Source organism: Protopterus annectens, chromosome 14.part0, assembly GCF_019279795.1.
Source record: "Protopterus annectens isolate FY-2018-M chromosome 14.part0, PAN1.0, whole genome shotgun sequence".
Lineage (NCBI taxonomy): Eukaryota > Metazoa > Chordata > Ceratodontiformes > Protopteridae > Protopterus > Protopterus annectens.
In genome coordinates, this window is record NC_056748.1 from 946097033 (window position 1) to 946118386 (window position 21354).

At 40.6% G+C, this 21354-nt stretch overlaps 1 protein-coding gene across 1 annotated transcript in view; it reads right to left on the bottom strand.

Moving 5' to 3' along the window:
• LOC122789359 (anthrax toxin receptor 1-like) overlaps positions 1 to 21354 on the bottom strand; it is a 1490698-nt gene that overhangs the window by 1114485 nt on the left and 354859 nt on the right. Inside the window, exons 4-5 of the mRNA XM_044056748.1 lie at positions 3875 to 3956; positions 3741 to 3774 (exon numbers count right to left, since the gene is read on the bottom strand). Of these exons, the coding sequence (XP_043912683.1) occupies positions 3741 to 3774; positions 3875 to 3956 (116 nt within the window). The remainder of the gene's footprint in view (positions 1 to 3740; positions 3775 to 3874; positions 3957 to 21354) is intronic.

Sequence of the window (21354 nt, forward strand, 5' to 3'; positions counted from 1 at the left end):
TTCCTCTATCCTCCCTCTCATTCACACACATATATTTTGTCTTAGTCCTGCTGACCTTCATTCCTCTTCTCTCTAGTGCATATCTCCACCTCTCCAGGGTCTCCTCCACCTGTTCCCTACTCTCACTATAGATCACAATGTCATCTGCAAACATCATAGTTCACGAGGACTCCTGTCTGATCTCGTCTGTCAACCTGTCCCTCACCATTACAAATAAGAAAGGGCTCAGAGCTGAACCTTGATGTAACCCACCTCCACCTTAAATGCATCCGTCACTCCCACCGTGGACCTCACAGCTGTCACACTACCCTCGTACATATCCTGTACCACTCTTACATACTTCTCTGACACTCCCGACTTCCTCATACAATACCACAACTCCTCTCTAGGCACCCTGTCATATGCTTTCTCTAAATCCCCAAAGACACAATACAACTCCTTCTGACATTCTCTGCACTTATCCATCAACACTCTCAAAGCAAACTTCGCATCTGTAGTGCTCTTTCCTGACATAAAACCATACTGCTGATTACTAATCATCACCTCCCTTCTTAACCTAGCTTCCACTACTCTTTCCCATAATTTCATGCTGTGACTGATTAGTTTTATCCCTCTGTAGTTACTACAGCTCTGCACATCACCCTTATTCTTAAAAATCGGTACCAAAACACTTTTTCTCCATTCCTCAGGCATCCTCTCACTTTCCAAGATTTCATTAAACAATCTAGTTAAAAACTCCACTGCCATTTCACCTAAACACCTCCATGCTTACACAGGTATGTCATCTGGACCAACAGCCTTTCCGTTTTTCATCCTCTTCACAGCTATCCTTACTTCCTCCTTGCTAATCCATTGCACTTCATGATTTACTATCCGCACATCATCCAACCTTCTCTCCCTCTCATTTTCTTCATTCATCAGCCCCTCAAAGTTCTCTTTCCATCTCCTCAACACACTCTCCTCGCCTGTGAGTATGTTTCCCTCATTATCCTTTATCACCTTTACCTGCTGCACATCTTTAGTAGCTCGGTCTCTCTGTCTAGCCAATCGGTACAGGTCCTTTTCTCCCTCCTTAGTGTCCAACCTTTTATACAACTCATCATACGCCTTATCCTTAGCCTTCGCCACCTCTCTCTTTGCCATGCACCTCATCTCCTTATACTCTTGTCTACTTTCTTCATCTCTTTGGCAATCCCACTTCTTCTTCACCAACCTCTTTCTCTGTATACTGTCCTGTACTTCCTCATTCCAGCACCAGGTCTCCTTGTCCTCCTTCTACTTTCCAGATGTCACACCAAGCACCTTTCTAGCCATCTCTCTTACTAGCTCTGCTGTAGTTACCCAGCTATTTGGTAACTCTTCACTGCCTCCCAGCGCCTGTCTTAACTCTTCCCTGAACTCCACCTCACAATTACCATTTTTCAATTTCCACCATTTGATCCTTGGTGCTGCCCTCACATTCCTCCTCCTCTTCTTGATCACCAGTGTCATCCTACAAACCACCATCCTATGCTGCCTAACTACACTTTCCCCTACCACCACTTTACAGTCTCCAATCTCCTTCAGACTGGCCCTTCTACATAAGATATAATCCACCTGTGTGCATCTTCCTCCACTCTTGTATGGCACCCTATGCTCCTCCCTCTTGTTAAAATATGTATTCAACACAGCCATGTCCATCCTTTTTGCAAAATCCACTACCATCTGACCTTCTGCATTCCTTTGCTTAACACCATACCTACCCATCACTTCCTCGTCCCCTCTGTTCCCTTCACCAACATGCCCATTGAAATCTGCTCCAATCACCACTCTCTCACCCTTGGGTACAGTCATCACCACTTCATCCAACTCACTCCAAAATTTTTCTTTCTCTTCCATCGCACACCCAACTTGTGGAGCATATGCACTAACAACATTCATCATTACACCATCAATTTCCAGCTTCATAAACATCACTCTATCCGACACTCTTTTCACCTCCAAAACACTCTTAGCATACTGTTCCTTCAGGATAATGCCTATGCCGTTTCTCCTCCCATCCACACCATGATAAAACAATTTGTACCCACCTCCGATACACCTAGCCTTGCTCCCCTTCCATCTGGTCTCTTGCACACACAATATACCAATCTTCCTTCAGTCCGTTTAGAATATTGATGCCAAAAGCACCCAGAGTATGTTCTTGCTAATATTCAGTACACAGATCCCTGTCTTTGTGGAATGAGGTGATAAAGCCCTGAATGTACCCAGACGATCTGAGATTGATTAGGGATATTCTTTGTTTCCTTGATAATTATTGCCTCAGAAATCATTTGTTCACATGTTTTAAGAAAAAAATTGTGATTGTTCAGCACTCCTGTGTGTTCTTTTTAGGTGTTTCTCCTTTATCTAGTGTTGTGTGCCAGGACCTTGGCATTCAGAAACCTGTCAGAAGAGTTGGTAAAATATAAGTTCGGGGTGGGGGGTGGTGGCAAAGAGGCATTGGAGGCATCCCTTCCTGGAAAATAAACTTTTTTTTTTAATTTATGCAATTAGCCCGCATGTTATACATGACTTTTTGATCAGTTTAGCTTTAACTTCATCTTTAAGTGCTTGTAACAAAGCATTGTATAAGAGTCAGGAAAAATCCAAAACTATAGCATAAGAAAGACAACATAGTCAACAACTACAACCACAAGTACTGCTCAAACACATCTTACAATGATCTGGTCATGTGACTAAGGTTTAGGAGACCGATATGCAACTACAAGAGTAACAGTGATATGCAAAACCCTTAAAATAAAGGATGATATCTCACTGAATAATATGATGAACTACAATAATACGAGACATATTAAAGCCATATCACCTAAAATGTCCTCCATTGTTTATCTGTTAACTCTTTTCTAGACATAATGACTCATCCATTTGCATGGTTGGATACTTGTCTGGCCAGGATAATCTGTAACATTCTTTCTACCACTGGAAATGGACTATGGCAGTCCTGGTAATGAACAAGATCATTTTTATTAATTTTCATACATATACAGTTGCCTGCCTTTTCTTGATACTGCAGTTGTTTGTGATATGGTGGTGTGTACAAAAATGATAACCTGGGCTTCTGAATTTTAAGGTTCTGCATCATATGTGCCCATGGTTTATTTTTGTAAAGAGATCCTTTGTTTACATACTGCAAATCATACAGTTATCTCTTCTGTAAGTTTTATAATAGTGTGATTTTAATTTAAGCATGGTAAATAAAATGCACGAAAAAAGTACACCGTTTTCCTCTTTGTTAATCACGTATAGAAAATTACATGCACATTCATACATATCTGATTACTGCATTTGTCTGGTTTAAAATCTTGAGGATACAGTATTTTTTATCTTACAGAAGCCAAGCATGATGTATTCCTATATTTAAAGACTAATTCTGCTGCTTCATAATTTTACGGTAGGATTGGCAGCAACATGATGAGGTCAAGGCATTTGCCCTAAACATACAAGATGTGCTGATGAGTATGCTTGGATTTGAACTTCGATTTTATGGTTCACTGTTCTGTGAGTATGCACACAGCCATACTCTTCCTATAAATTCATTGGGATAATAAATATATTTCTCTCTGTCTGCATTGTTAATGACTGCTGGAAAAGTACCCACATATGGACCTCTCAAACTTAAGCTGTACAATTAAAACAATATTTTACAAAATTTCAGAATTTAGTACATTTCAAAAGAAAGTAATATAAATTCCACATACCTGCATTGTTTTCATGATTAATTTGCTCATTTGCCTGAAAAATATATAACATGCACTTATTTAGGTTAGCAATCTGAATGATTAAATGATTTTATAGTATGATGTTAAGCAAAAATCCATGCGAAAATGCATACCCTTAGAAATCCTTCACTCATGAATGTGTCACCGCCTGGTATTTCACGGCTAAGTGCATCAAGACCTTGTCTTATGGTTTTCCTATGAGATAAAAAAACATCAATATCTCCTCTACATGAAAAGGTTGAACAGACACACACACACACACACACACACACACACACACACACACACACACACACACACACACACACACGCATATGACACGTGCATTCATGCTTGCATATGCACATTTAATTGTGTGCATTTAGGTTCATAGGTTCATAGGTAGGTACTAGGCTATTGGCCCTAGGGCCTATATAAGCCTAGCCAAAAATATACCCTGGCTTTTGCCACCCAAGAATCTGATCTGTTCACTTCAATTTTTGTGTACTTTTACTGCCACTGAGTTCATTTTTTATCCACAGTGGGAAGATGGACAGCAATGCACGGCTCTTTAGACTCTTGGTGTTGTACATTATATTCCACTTTGATCATTAAGAATATTACAAAACTTTTGTTTCACTTTTTATTCATTAATGGTATCAAGCATGGGTATCTATTGTGCTTTTTCATCCTACACAAACCATGAATAGACTATATTATGGGATGAAGATTTCATTATTGTATTATTATTTTATCTTGCAGGTGCTCTACCTGTCGTAGGAGCAGACCAAGCCAGGTTATGAATATTTCTTCAGTTCACTCCACAGTTATTCAGAAAAAAATGAACTGTAACCTATCAGCAGGCTTTAGTAAAATGCTGTTCTTATAGGAATTGCCTTCAGTAATTAATCTTTATTACCTAATCCCAATAAATTGTAATTTATGGACTACAAATTGTGCAGAATTCAATCTATTGCCTGGCCCTTTGCAGAGTAATGGTTCCATTAGTTTTCGTATGACTAGGTATAGAGTTCATAACACCCTTCTCCTTCATCTTAGTCTTAAGAATCACTAAGGGCCCAGAGTATGCAGTCTGTATAAACTGCCTGTATAGCCCAGAGTATCCAGTCTGTATAAACTGCCTGTATAGCCCAGAGTATCCAGTCTGTATAAACTGCCTGTATAGCCCAGAGTATCCAGTCTGTATAAACTGCCTGTATAGCCCAGAGTATCCAGTCTGTATAAACTGCCTGTATAGCCCAGAGTATGCAGTCTGTATAAACTGCCTGTATAGTTCTTTCAAAATGTAAGCATGCAAACATTGCCCCACTTGCTACAGCCTCCTCCATTTCATTATCAGCTGATTATAGACCAGTAGCCAGAGCCATAACTACACTACCGGGCACTCCAATTATAGACCAGTAGCCAGAGCCATAACTACACTACCTGGCACTCCATGCAGTTCCTCAACCTGGCATCTTCCTCAATTGTAAATTGAAGAGCAAAAAACAAAAAAATTGCTATGAAACTCTAGCAAAATGCTTGCTACAAATGTAACAAGTGGCCTCAGTAGCTTGAGGCAGTTAAAATAGTACACATGAGGTGCTTCAGCTGTGATCTCAAATACAGTACTATATCTGTGGTCAGAGCTGAAGTGCTTTGTATGTAGTACCTCACCGTTGGCATCTGGCAGTTGTGCCCAGGGCAGCCTCTCCCTTTACTCTACCTATGTTTCTGCCAATAGCAAACTTATGCTCTATAACCAGAATCTTTGTAAAGCTTATGGGCTCCATAGAGGCACACACCATGGTTTGTAGCCAGGGTTTAATACTGTGAGGGTAATTTATATCCTCACAGAGGAAGCCCTCCTGTTTGTTACTGGACAGGTGACTGATGCTCTGAAAGGTAAAGCTAGAAGACTGTCAACATCCTGTTATGGCAGATAGATTTAATGAAACATGAAAAGGTGAGTGTTGTGCTTTCCTCAACTTCTCCCTCTCTCTCTTTTAGATTTTGTGATCTCAGAACTGATATAGGTGGAGTGGAGGTTTCTCTTCATATTGCAAGGTGCAGGGAGGCTTGCACCCTGCAAAACATTTTTTTTTGTATTCTGTGACCTTGGAAGTATCCCAAAGTTTTAGATATTTTGGGTTTGAATAATCACGTCAACTAAATGAAACATAATTATTCATAGTGGATCCACCTTTCCCTTACTGAATGTTGCTCCTGAATTTATTTATTTTTATTATTTATTTATTGCATTTATTAACTGGGAAAGTCCACTGGGCCTGGAATTAGCCCGTTTTCAATGGCCCCCAGGGAGAAAGGCCCCACAAAATTACATACAAAGAAAATATTAATACACACAACAGAGAAAATCGAGCAGTACTATTACAGTGATTCCAACTGATAATAAAACAGTCATGGAAAAATAGAAGTAATAAATGCCATATATTCAAATAACACATGAATGAAATATATCTGCAAGGTTCATAGCCATGGGGAGTTAAGTGCAGTGTAATAATAAAAGGAGATAAAAGGGCTAAGGAGAGAAAGAACAGGGTAAAGTGAAAGGGAAGCAGTACGTGGGCAGAGTGAAGGGAGCTGGGGTTGTGTTGGGGAACAAGAGCATAACCAATGTGAGGAGATATGTAGTTTGAGGGATTTTTTAAAGGAGGCAAGACAACTGATAGTTTTGAGTGAAGGAGGGAGATTATTCCATGCCTTACAAACAGTATAGGAATACAACATTTGACCGGCTGAGAGCTTACGTTTCTCTATGGATAGTAACATTTTGTTTTCGGACCTGAGGTGTCGGTTAGGATGGTACATGGTCAGTATGGAGGAGAGGGAAGGGCAGGTTTCTGGGTGGTAGATCAGCTTATGTGCTGTAGTTAATTGTAGAAAAGTGTGGTAGTGTGGGGATTCTAGCCAATTTAGTTGATGCAGAGAAGAATAGTGATGGGTGGAAAATTTAGCATTTGCAGCAAATTTAGTGACTTTTTTGTAGCAGGAGTCTAGTTTTGTTTTCAAGGAGGACTGTAGATTGATGAGGATGGGAGTGCCATACAGAAGTGTTGGAAGCAGGAAGGATGAGGCCAGCGCCTTTTTTGCAGAGTGGCTAAGACAATAGTTGTGCCTATACAGGGCACCAAGATTTTGATGTTTGTTTTTTGATGTTGCTGTAGATGTGAAGGTCAAAAGTTAATTTGTCATCAATAATGACACCTAGCAATTTTTTACTGGGGACGACTTCAATGATGGTGTTATTTTGGGAGTGAATGGAAAATAGTGACTTGCCAACAGGGCTGGATTTTGTGGGTGTAAATATTAAAAGTTTTGTTTTATTGGGATTGAGAGTGAGATGGTTCTAAGACATCCAGGTATCGGTGGAAGTAAATGCTTCTTGGGTGAGATGCTGTAGTGCAGGGGCAGATTTAGCAGAGCAGATGATAGCTGAGTCATCTGCATATTTGGTAAGAGTACAGTGAGTGAGACAGGAATGAAAGTTGTTGACAAATATGCTGAATAAAAGAGGTCCCAGTATCGAACCTTGGGGGACACCTGTAATTGTAGTTATGAAAGGGGAGGAAGAGTGTTGCCATTTAATAGATTGCTGCCTATTACTGAGATAGTAAACCATTGGAGGGTAGGGGGAGATAGTCCAAGATTAGAGAGTTTAGTAAGAAGGAGGGAGTGGGAAATAGTGTTGAATGCCTTAAGATAAATCTAGGGAGAGTGCTGAGACTAAGGAACCAGCATTTCAAGCTCTATTTACTGTGTCGAGGAAGGGAATGAGGGCGGTGTTAGTATTATGTCCAGGCCTGAAGCCATGTTGAGTGGGGGAGAGGAGTTGGTGTTGTAGCAGGTGACTGAGGAGCTGAGTGTGAATGCATTTCTCACGTATTTGGAGATTGGGGAGAGAATGGCAATAGGATGGAAGTTTGAGATGCTGGAGTTGTTGCCTTTATGAAGTGTAAGGATAGATGCTTTTTTCCAGATAACAGGTATGCAGGATTCCTGAATGGACCTGTTGAGGAGAATGCTGATAGGATATGCGATGTAGGAGGCTGAGAGCTGTAAGTATTCTGTGGGTAAGTTATCAGGGACATTGGTACAGGGTTTGAATTTGTGAAGAAGTTTTTTGATAGTGGTGGTGGGTATGGGTGTTAGTGTGAAAAGAGGTGAAGGATTTAAAGGGAATGCACAGGTGGAGTTCCTGGTTGGTCAGTTATAATAGGTGGGAAGGTGGTAGTAAGTTTTTTGATGGTGTCAATGAAGTATGTGTTAAAGAGGGAGGCTATCTCTGAGGGTGTTTTTTCTGGGTTTGGACATGGGTGGTTGTTAGTTCCAAGGTGGACAAGGGAGTTGATTGCCCCTCAGAAATTCTTGGGGTTTAGTCTATGTTGGTTCTGTACAAACTATTACAAGTACTATTAAAAGGGAAAGGACAGTATTAAACCTGATATATTCTGCAGTATTAGTAGATTTCTCTGTTGTTATTATCTGTAACTATATTTCTACAATAGAAGTGTTCAAGGTTTCTAAATGTATAAATCTTTTTATTTTTCAGACCCACTTTTTCTGCTTTGATTATTAGTTAGTGGTGCTTCTCACAACCTGAATCCTACCAGTTTTGAAGAGATGCTGGAATCCATCCATCCATCCGTCCATGCACAACCCTGTTTGTGCACATGGAGTTGGAGTGTCAACAGTGACAGCCATCTACAGCCAAGGTTTAGGCCACCAGGTAGATTGTGTCACTAATAGAATTATTTCTTTTGTTCAAATCACAGCTAAATGAAATGGACCATATGAACCCAATCTGCAGTATACATGCTTCAGTGAAAGGTTACAATTGAAGAAAGAAAGAGAGAGAGAGAGAGAGGTAGACAGTACAAGGACAAAATGATTGACTTCAACAATTAGCTAAGCTTCTGGTGTCATTCTAAGGGAATCCAGTATCTGTCTGCCTGGGATGACATGATCGACAGACCACGATGCTTTGCCAGAGATGACCTGCATCTGTCGCCCTTGGGATTCCGGATACTGGCTAAGGCTCTTGCCACCCCTATAGTGCCTTTTTTAGGCAAGGTTCAAATGACAAATTCACCACCATAACAGATACAAGCAAGCAAAATCTGAGGGTAATGCTACTCAATGCTGGAAGTCTAAACCTCAAAATGCATTCACTCATGGCACTCCTTAAAATGGAGAACCTCGACATCTGTGCAGTGACAGAGACCTGGCTCAAGGCTCCAGAGAGCACCCCTGCATTACCAGGTTATAATTCATACCACACCTTTTGGCCACCTAACCTGGACCGAAACACTAAAGGTGGAGGCATGTCCATATTCATTAAGGATATCCACACCTCCAGGCTAGTTGCTCAGCATAATGCATCCGAGATTATCCAAGTGCAACTAATTCTGGGCAAGACCGCATTCCAAATTGTAACTTGCTATAGATCCCCCACCATGCCCCAAGATTCCCACTCCTCATTTCTTGATACACTGGAAAATATTAGGGTACAAACCAACACCCTAATAATGGATTATTTCAACTAACCCACCATTAACTGGGAAAACTACTCATGTATGAACTCTTTTGCTCAATGTTTTCTGGAATTCATAAATTCCAATGCCTTGGATCAACTTATCTACACCCCCACCAGGGCAGCAATATCCTAGAACTGGTCATTGCCAACATGGGCGACTGGTGTTCCATACCAGAGGTCAATTCCTCATTGGTCAGATCTGACCACAAGCTAATCACCCTAGACATCCACATCTTGACCCCACCCTCCATTAGGGAAACCACAGTAAAAACTTTCTACAAAGCCAACTTCATGCTTCTTAAGACAGAAGTGGCAAACTTCACGACACCAATGCAGACAGACAATAGAAGTACGACAGCTGAATCCTACACAAATGCACTTTATAAGAACTTACACAATTGCATGGATCGTGCTATCCCTAACAGAACCAAGATGCTATCCTCCAAAAAAAGGAAGCCAATATGGTGGTCCCCTGCCATAAACAAACTCTACAACAGAAGAAAGAAACTGTTGCAAAAAAGAGTAAAATCCCATGATTGGAGGAACTCCCTGGTCAGCCTCAGTAAGAAGCTGAGAGCCCTCATAAAATCCTCCAAAGCTAGTTATGAAAACAAAATTGCCACTGATTCTAAAGACAACCACAAAGCATTCTATAGCTATGTCAAGAATCTCAATGGCAACACTCAGATCTGTTCTGAGTTACAGCACAATGGCACTAAATATACAGAACCAACTAATATTGCCAGCATCCTAGCAGATAGGTTCAGTGCTAACTTTACCCCCCCTCTCACCCCCTAAAGGGCCCATCTCTATATCAGAAAATGCAAAGTTCCTGTAATCACGGCTGCACAGGTAAAAAATATACTCTCCAAAGCCAAGAAAACAGCATCCGTGGGACCTGAAAACATCCCAGGCTGCATTCTACATTAACTACAGAATGAACTGGCACCCCACCTAAGCACCATGTTCAATCATAGCCTCACCTTAGGCTTTGTGCTCATTGAATGACGCACAGTGATGGTTATCCCACACCACAAAGGGGGAACCACCACGGACCTCTGAAACTACCGCTCCATTAGCCTAATGAGCCTGGTCTGCAAGGCCATGGAATGTATCATCATGGAACTTATAAACAGACATTGGCAATCTCCATCTCTGGACCCCACCCTGTTTCGGTTTGTAAAAGGCAGATCACGTTTCCTAAACCTGAAAGTCTTCTTTGAAGCTGTCACCAAAGCCGTAGACAAGGGTAAGGTGGTTCACACAGCCTATCTAGATCTCATCAAGGCTTTTGACACCATTCCCCACTAGGGACTTATAGATAAACTACTAAACTATAAATCTCTATGTCACAAGATGGGTTGTCAACTGGCTCACTGACAGAACCCACACTGTGAAAGTAGCAGACTCCAAATTCGACTTCAGACTAGTGACAAGTGGAGTACCACAAGGTTGAGTCCTGGGTCCTCTCCTGCTTTGTATCTACTTTTCTGAAGTACAGGCTAGCACAGAAGGTCTTTGGCTAATGAAGTTCATGGATGACTGCAAACTAGGAGCCATAATCGAAACTCCTAATGATGTGGACATCCTACAAAAGGGCCTCACTGAGACAGATGCCTGGTGTCAAAGCCATGGCCTCAATCTCAATACCAAAAAGTGCATTGTCATCGCGTTTGGTAAAAACTCTGTACCCATGAGCTACCACATAGGTGCTAGTCTACTTAACACCGAAAGTGTGATAATAGACCTTGAGACACAGGTGGACAGTAGTCTCTTCTTTGATAATCACATTGCCACAGTAGTCAGGAAATCCTTCTACAAGGCACACCTCATCACAAAAGATTTCTCATCCAGGGAAAAGAGGTCATTGTTCCCCCCTACTCATCACGCATTAGACCCATTATAGAGTACAATGCCCCTTTTGGTATGTACCTCACAAGACATCTACAACAACTGGAAAGGCCACAGAAATACCTCACAAAGAGGATTACTGGCCTCAAACAGATGCCCTACGCAGACCATCTCAAAAAACTCCAGCTTTACTCTGTCACATATCGCCGACTCAGAGATGATCTCTGCCTAACATACAAAGCTATGTCAAACCCAGAGCTGTTGGACATGCTCCACTTAAAGAAATCCCAATCCCTCCGAGCTACATGCTCTAGGGACCTAAACCTTGTCACCACAATAAACAGAACATGCTGGAGGGATAGATTCCTGTCCCAGAGACTTCCCATACTCTGGAACAAACTGCCTATCTATATCAAGAAGAGCTCCTCATTAAGACTCTTCAAGAAAAATCTTGATAATTGGATGGGAAATAGGAAATTCACTCCGGGGATCACCTCTGTGGCTCTGCTCGACAAGGGCACAGGAAAATAATTTTCTTGGGTGGCGAAAGCCAGGGTACATTTTGGATAGGCTTATATAGGCCCTAGGGCCAATAGCCTAGTACCTACTTATGAACCTATAAGAAATTTATATTTTGTGCAAAAATAGTCATAATCTGGAAAGTAAAGTGCTGAAATGAATTATATGTGGGTGGGACAAGTAGTACCCAGATGAAAAAACAATGGTAAATATTACAAAGAATATATGTTGCTGAAAAACACTTTCATCAGTCATTTATTAAATTTTACCCTTTCTCCACTGTTGTGCAATCATGCTGTTAGTATGTGTAAGTCAATAGGACAGGGGTCTCCTTTCATTTGAGTGTGCAGGATTTTGTGATTTGCTGAAAGTAGTTTTCAGAGATGTCTTTTCTTTGACCTGCCTTTCAGTGAAAGTTTGTTTGATTAATCACCACAATCCATTACCAACACCCCTATAATTAACATGTAAACTGTAAGTTGCATTGCTTAGAAAAATGATTATTGCCTTATTTAGAGTAAGGCTTCATTTAGAATGCTGATCAATGTGGGGATGCGTGCCTCAATATTAGAAGGTGCAGGGATACATGTCTCCTGAAAACATGTTCAGTACTGTATTTTCTTTTTTTTTTTTCTTCTTTTTTTCTTTTTTTTCCCTGTGGATTTAATTTAATATGTTTCAGTACATCTAACTTTCAGTGACCTGAATGTTTACCTCACAGGGTCAGGATTGTTCTCTTTATTCATCTTGGGTCAAACAAATGATGTAAATCTATCAGAAATGGTCATTTTTCAACTGTCACTTTGTGAATAATTTCTGCTGACCTTGGCTTTCTTCTGTTGCAGTTACAATCTGTAAATCATATCTCTTTAGAGGAAAACTCTACTGTATACTTTTGCTTCTTTTCTTGGTTATACTGTATAAATATTTACTTTACGTTTCTGAATGGCAGGCAAAGTACTGCCCAGGCTTTCTGTGTTTATGTTTTACCTTCCACTGTGTCCTTCCTAGCTCATTTATGTACATTGTGATTATTTTTGTCTTTGTGTAGAAGATAGCCAGAGGACTTCCACTAAAATCCCTGTTATCAAAAGTGAATTTTATCTTCTTTTTTTTCATTTGACTTTAGCTTTATCTTTATAATTTTGATGTCTAATGAGTCTGCTGATGTCACCAGTGATTTGGCCCAGTGAACTCCAAACTTCATTTGCTACACAGTTTACCATACCTGAACAGCCTTCTCTGACATACTTGAAAAACCTTCTCTCGCAGACTGTACATTCAGTATTTAAGTGGTAGCAGCTTTCTAGATACAATCTGTGTAACCACATACAAAAAATGTAGTTACTTTACTCTCAGCGTCCTCTCTGTTACTGCACTTGAAGTTAGTCTAACTGGTCAGCTAATCTGTTTAATTACTTGTTTACTATGCAGGTACACTCGTCCAAGGATCATTTTCAGCCATGACATGGGATAAAATAATTCAGGTTGATGACATTAAAGATAAGTGCTTCAGACTTTGTAAACAGAAAGTACATGAGCAGTGCAAATCAACACAAACAGAATGAAACATACTACAACAATTATCACTGTGTGATACACTGTAGCCAGGTTAAAAATACATACTACAAGTAGCCATAGTGCATGTAAAATACAATGTATCCTTACCTGTAAGAGAAGCTCATTAAACAGAAGATGATGAGAACATCAGGGCATAAAATTTACAACTCCGGGGCCAATTTAACTGAGACATCAGCCACTTTCACAGAAGTAATATTGATATAGCTAGAACATTGCGATCCATGCAGATGCCACAATAATATGACAAAAATAGAAAATATTTGTCTTAATCCTTTATGTATGCAGAAGACTGCTTTTTGAATACACACATGTGCACCTCTGAATAAGCCTGTTTTTCCACAATCTTTTATTTAGCCGTTGATGAAGAATTAGGATCCTGTTTCTAGTATAGGTTTAACTTGCAGAGCTTGCAGACATACAGGAGGTCCAGGACAATCGGGTCTCTAATGGTTCAGTAATGGGGATTTCCCCTCAAAAGTCAGTAAGACACTAAATACAGGGGGGCTTCTAGTCTGTCTTGGTTGTTCAGGGACTTTAGACATGTGATCTTTTTGGTTAGGAATGTTTTGGGACTTTCTAATTCTTTTATATGTTTAGTTAGAAATATTTTGAAAGGGCCATTGTGGTTGATAATTGGCCTGACCAATGCTGAGTATAAGGAGCAATTACTCTTTTAGATCTTGATGATATTCCTTAAGAATTTGGTTGGGTGAAATAAAAGGTTTTCCTGACAGCCAGTGTCACATGACGGTCAAAAGAGAAAGAGAGGTGAGAGAGAGAGAGAGAGAGAGAGAGAGAGAGAGAGAGAGAGAGAGAGAGAGAGAGAGAGAATGAGCTGTCAGTCAAGTTACCCTGGTCATTGACTTCATTTTCAGGTTAGTATGATGAGGAGAAGAGTTGTCTACCAAAAGTGATGATACTACACTTTTTAACATTATTTTTTTAAATAAAAAATTGTATTAAATCACAGCTAAAACAGTGACATTTGTAGGATTTAGTTTTTGGCCATTTTCAGTATACCAAGAGTTTACTAAGGATATTTTTCATTTAGGTATCAGAGATTGACTTAACAACAACCCCATTCTGTAGTTGTCTGCAGACTTTGTTAGTTAGAGGTCTCGACTCTCTGCTTGGAAACCTGATAGCTAAACAACAAAAAGGAGAGGTTTCAGTACCTTGCCCTGAAGGACACTGCGAGTCACTTTCATACTTTCTGAAAAGGTATCTGCAGCGTTTCATCTCATACTGTCTGGCTTCTGTCTTTAGCAAGTTTTATGTTCACCTTACTACATATTAATTTTTGAAGCATTTAGCTTGTAGCTTTTATCTGATAACAGCATGGGGAATGGTGTGGAAGGCTTTGGATGGGTTAAGATACACCACATGCACTGCATGGCAATCATTTACAACCCCCATAACCCTTTTGAAGAAGTTTACCAGATTAAATACACCGGAGCTACCCTTCTCAAAGTCATGCTCTTGCAAGTCAAGCCTAATAAGATTTTGATAATGCAGTTTATGAGGTCAGTTATTATACATTCCACAGCTTCGCAGATGAGGCTTGTAGGGCTGATAGCTTTGTAATTACTCAAATTAATTGTAAGACCATCCATACAGAGGGGCATCACTACTGCAGTGTACCCCTCATGAAAAACAAAACCATTATCTTAATGTAGAGTAAGGAGTGTCTCTCCAAGGACATGTTAATACTATCAATTAAACCACCAGGTATATTGTCAGGTATATTGTCAGGACCCTTGTAGGAAGTAGTTTTGGTCTTGGCTGGCACTTTCAGTAAATGGTCTTTAGATACAATTGACTAATTGATTAAGATATTTTGGAGCTTTGAACAGAAGTCTCTGAATTAAATTTGTTTGCAAGGATATTGACAATGTTTGCTGAGTCAGAATAGAAGGTGGCATCATGAATAAACTCAAATGAATGATGGGTACTTTTTTAGTTTTCTAACACAGCTAAAGAAGGATTTATAATTATCTTTACCTTGAGGGGCCAGCCTAAGGTCATGGGTTAATTTAATTTACTTGATAGCATTCATCACTTTGTTTCTAATGCTTTTGGTATAATTCTTAAGAAGAGGGGTTTTGGATCTACTAAACAATTTAGAGTTTCTTTCTTTTGTTACATAGTTTACATATGGCAGTGATTGACTGGGGTGTTTGGTTTTGAATTTCCAATGATACTTGGTTCTAGTAGGGACTGCTAGTTGTATGCATTTTTCTAGATGATATATAATTCTTTACTGAAGCTTGCTGCTTTATTAAGATCAGAGGATGTGCAGTCATAAGAGAAGCTTGACATTTCACCACAGAGTAGGTCGAGCTTGGTATTTTTGTAGGACTTCAATTCAGTAAGATGAAGGTCACAAATTTATGATTAATCTCACTTGGAAAGGACTTAAATTCAGGAGATGGCCACATGTGTAAGAACCATACCATGAATGCTGAGTACTCTAGTAGATTTATTTACCAACTACTCAAGGAAACTTTGCATTTTAAGTGTAGGAATATTTGGGTCTATCCTCCTTTGGAGGTACAGGTGTCTCAATATACTGGATGGTATATAAAGCCATCTAAAATAAGGGAGTGTTTGCTTATAGGGATATAATTTACAACACTGAGGAATTATACATGCTCGTCAGTGGACAAAGAAGGTGTTCTGTAACAAGCTAGTCGATAATAAATCCTAATAATTATTGAAGCCAATTATCATTTCTTTGTATCTATGCATCATCTGAGGTGAAGGGCAGATTCAAATCAGTGTCTTACCTGTATTGCACCATGCATGGAAAAGTCTGACGTCTTTCTTGGTATTAGCCAGGGTTTTGCATCTGATGTTGGTTACTCCCACATGTACCTCGTGCACATTGCAGGAGGTAAGGTGCTAAAGCAACTGAAAGATGACTCACTATAACCTCCTTATGCAGTCATGTGAGTAATGAGTCTGTGTGCCTAACAATAGTCATAATCAATAAAGCATTTGTATTGTTGTTGTGGTTCAAAGTGCTTGATTTGAAGTGTTTTTACTCAGGGTGACTCTTTATGGAGGTATGCATGAGGTGGATGAATGGCTTGATTTGTTCTGAGATTTACATTTTTTTTTTTATTTCCAGAAGGCTGGCAGTGATTGGTTTACAGTCTTAGCATAAGACATTTTGATGTGGATAATGAAGTGAAAGTGTTATTCAAAATTCACAGGGAAAGTTTTCAGGTAAGAGGGAAGCCTCTAGATTAACTTGGTATTTAGACCTCTCACATACATAATTATTATTCTTTACTATAATTTCATTATCTGTGAGCACAAGGCAGTTTGTGCACTGCCTTAGCAGACCTGCTGTTAAAAGACTAACAAAAGGGTGAAACTAGCAGGCTGGCCATACCTCTCAACATCTTAGAGCAAGAAATCTGAACAAAGCCAGATCTTACAATCTTAGAAAGTTGATAGCATAGCAAGTTTTGCATTACCATGAATTTTCTGAAGAATGTGAAGTCTCTCATTATTTTGTGACTTTAATCTTTAACAGCTTGCCAGTTGTTTGCCAGAAAACCACACTTATATGAAACATTTACCCAAAATAGGTGGCAACAATCTGGATATTCTGTGAAAATCTGTACAGTTGAATGGTATAACTGCTGACCTTCCATCCTGACAAGTGCTTAGGTGTTGATATGAGTAAAGTGAATGCAGGTTGGATCATATGATAGAGCTGGTATCCCAAGCTTTAGCATACAAAGGAGAGGACAGTTTCACTTTGATTCCATGATGCTTAGTAACGTGAACAGATACAATGAGACCAGGAGGACCTACAAAATAAAAACTGTAGTAAGGTCAGGCAACTCAAGGGCCACCAAGTTTAAGAGAGCAATGCAGATTGGCTTGGTGGACACACTGTCCTGTGGCTCTATGGAATGCATTGTGTGTATGTGTGTGTGTGTATGGGGGGGGGGCAAATGTATCTGAACAGTTTAAGGGAAAAAAAACTTACAAAATGATACTTTTGTGCTTACTGAAAACAGCCAATAAAGAGGAGAGGAAGGGAATTATGTGGTTAAATTATCAAAAGTAGCAGACAGTAAGAGATGCACTTGGATTAAGAATACAACAAGAACAAGGTAGAGTCAGAAAATTCTTAGACACTTGGTTCTTTTGCTTAATGGCCTGGAACTGCCTCAACATGGTCACAACTCCTACACTGGCCTGACTGTCACTCCCCTCACAAAAAAGAAAATGCAGTGCAGCTGTTTACAGGAATTCTTAATATAAGTGTAAAGAATTCAGCTAAAACAGATATAGACCTTTAAAATGGACTGAAAAAGGATATAATATCAGTTAGTAACACAGTAAAGTACAGTTTTGTACCTACCATAAATGTAGATGTTCGAAGATCCACATTGCTGCAGTCCTAACACTTGGGTAGTCCGCTGTCCCAGTCGGCCCGAATACCAAAGTATAAGGCTGACGTCGGTCAAGGCGCATTAGTCTGACGTCAGGACGTCAGGGTACAAATGCGCATGACCGACGTCATTTCCTCAGTCTTTTCTTGCCCCAGATGTCAGAAGACCCTAAAAAGATAAAGCCAAAACCAAAAAACACCAAACACTCCTGTACCAAACATATGTACAATATATACAAATTACAAAAGTACAACCCCACCCACACAACCACCCCTAAACACAGAGGGGAAGGAGGGAGGGTAAATTGGACTGCAGCAATGTGGATCTTCGAACATCTACATTTATGGTAGGTACAAAACTGTACTATGTTCTTCATCTCACATTGCTGCAGTCCTAACACTTGGGTAGAATCCCAAAGCAGAGGTAAGGGAGGCTGGCAAATCACAAAGAAGCTGGAGCTGACAACATGCCCTGCAAAACAGCCGTGGCAAAACCAGCCCTAGACTTAGAGTAGAGAGGAAGGTGGTAATGCTTAGAGAAAGTATGCACTGAACTCCAAGTAGCTGCCTCCAAAATATCCTTAGTTGCCACCCCCCTTAGAAATGCTGTTGAAGTGGCAGTAGCCCTAGTGGAATGAGGCCTAATCCCAGCTGGAATCTCCTTGCCATGATGGGAATAACAAAATGCAATGTAAAACCCAATCCACTTAGAAATAGTTTGTTTTGACACAGGCTTGCCCTGAGAACTCAAAGCAAAAGAAACAAACAACTGCTGAGACTGCCTAAAATCCTTAGTCCTGCTTAAATAATAACGCAACTGCCTGTGTACATCTAAAGAGTGCAAAATCTTTTCCCCCTTATTTTGGGGATCTGCATAAAAAGTAGGCAAATGAATAGTTTGGTTTAAAGCCACACTAGAAACCACTTTAGGCATAAAGGAAGGATTAGTACGTAAAGATACCCTATCCTTATGAAAAATCAGGAAAGGCTCAACCGCCATAAGGGCCTGCAATTCAGACACCCTTCTTGCAGAGGTAATGGCCAACAAAAAAGCAGTCTTCCATGACAAATATTTCAATTCAGCAGTAGCTGCAGGCTCAAAAGGTTGTAGAGTGAGTTTCTCCAACACAAAATTGAGGTCCCAAGCAGGAGTAGGAGCTCTACGTGGGGGTCTTATATTCTTTGCCCCTCTAAGAAATTGCTTGAACAAAGGATGAGAAAACAATGGTGGGTCACAATCATAGTGAGCTGAAATTGCTGCAGCCTGAATCTTAATGGAAGAGAAAGACAAACCTTTGTCCAATAACTCAGTAAGATATTGAAGAGCCACACTCAAATTTGGCTCAGAAACATCCAAATCCTTTGCTGTACACCAAAATAAAAATCTCTTCCATTTTCCTGCGTACACTTTCCTTGTACTAGGTCTTCTGGCTTCCATAATCACATTCAAAACTTGTTGAGGAAGCTGAGACCTGCTATGGTTCAAAACAGAATATGCCAGGCTGTTAGATGAAGAGAGTGAAGCTTGACATTGAGTAGATGCCCGTCCTTCTGAGACAATAGGTGTGGAATCAAAGGTAAGGGCCAAGGAGGCTTCCTTACCAGACTCCTCAGCAATGGGTACCAGTGCTGCCGAGGCCAATCTGGAGCTATTAAAATCATCCTTGGCTTGTCTTGTCTGACCTTTAGGAGTACCTTTGGGAGGAGAGGCAGAGGTGGAAAGGCATACACATGAAGATTTTTCCAACTGAAAGAAAGAGCATCCACTTTCCAGGCTGTGTGATGAAACCTTTTCGTGCAAAACTTTGTCAGCTGGTGGTTTAGTGGAGAAGCGAACAGATCTATGTCTGGAGTTCCCCAGGACACTGTCAATGTCTGAAATACATGAAGATCCAGTTTCCACTCGTGGGGATCCATGATTTGCCTGCTTAACACATCTGCTAAGGAGTTCTGTGTTCCTGGCAGAAACCTAGCTTGAAGATTCAGTTGCAAGCTTAACGCAGTCTCCCACAAAATCATTGCTTGCCTGCATAGAGGATAAGAATGTGTTCCCCCTTGTTTGTTGATGTACCACATGACAGTTGTGTTGTCTGTTAGAATCAACACCTGCCCTGGAAGAAGAAAATCCTTGAAAGCCAGTAATGCAAACTGGACTGCTAACATCTCCTTCATGTTGATATGTAGATGCTGCAGTCTGGCAGGCCACTTGTCTTGTATCCACTTTCCATTCAGATGAGCTCCCCAAGCTGTGTCTGAGGCATCTGTCGTTAGAATCTGACTCGCCTCTGGCCGGGTCACAGAGAGTCCCTTGTTTAGGTGACATTCCTGAGCCCACCACAAAAATTCCTTTTGAATGCAAGGTATTATTTGAATGACAGTGTCCAAATCCTGGCAGTGCTGTGTCCATACATTTTGAGATACCATTGTAGCTTCCTCATATGCAGTTTGGCATTGGGAAGTACCAGAATACAAGATGCCATGAACCCTAAGGCTTGAAGGACTGTCCTTGCAGTCAGCCCGGACTGATGAGATAGTTGATGGAAGTAAAGAGAAAGATTATTTTGTTTGTCCGGGGTTAAAAAGGCCATCTGGGTTGCTGTATTCAGTCTCACACCCAGAAAGCACATGTCTTGAGAGGGTACTAGACTGGACTTTATTTCGTTCACAGAATACCCTAGGCATCTTAGCACTGCTATCACATATTCCAAATGCTGAAGAAGCACGTCCCTTTCTTGAGCCAGAAGCAGGCAATCATCCAAATAAGGATAGATTTGTATTCCTTTTAGCCTGAAGAAAGCTATCACTGGAGCCAGAACCTTTGTGAACACTCTGGGCGCAGTAGATAAGCCAAAGGGCAATGCAGAGAACTGATAATGAGAATTCCCAGCTCGAAAACGCAGATACTTCCTGCAAATTAGTTTGATAGGAACATGAAGGTAAGCTTCCTTGAGATCCAAAGTTACCATCCAGTGATCTTTGCCCAGCAGAGGTAAAAGCTGTTGTAACGTCAACATTTTGAACTTGGGAATGTCCAGATAAGTGTTGAGGATAGACAGATCCAAAATTGGTCTCCACGTGTTCCCCTTTTTTGGTACTAGGAACAGGCGAGAATAAAATCCTAGGCTCCTTTCTGGCACAGGAACCGGCTGAATGGCCCCTATTTGGAGCAACAGAGAAATTTGCCTGTGAGCCTCTTTCCTTTGTTGAGGAGGAATGTCTGGCATGCCTTTGAAAGGAGGCAAGGTATGGAAATAAAACCTGTAACCGTGGTGAATGATATCCAATACCCATTTGTCTTGGGTAATTAAATTCCAGTTTTCTTTGAAAAGTGCCAACCTTCCTCCCAAAGGTGCTGCCAGATGAGAGGATTCTGGCAGCTGAAAAGGCAGGTCATTGGGTCTGTTTACGAAAGGACTGACCCCTGCCCTCACCAGAAGACTGAGCAGGTGAACTCCTGTTCTAGGCCTAAAAGAACCTTGAGCTCTGCCCCTACCACGCCTAGACCTACCCCTAGACTGGGAATCATAAGCAGGATATGTCCACCCCTTGGTAGGCCAATTTCTACTAAACTTCGGAGGCTGAACCTGCAAAAAATCTTTAACAGTCTGCATAGACTTAGCCTTGTCTTCCATTTTCTTTAGAACTGCTTCCACAGGCGAACCAAACAACACATCAGATTGTAAAGGAGCATCTAA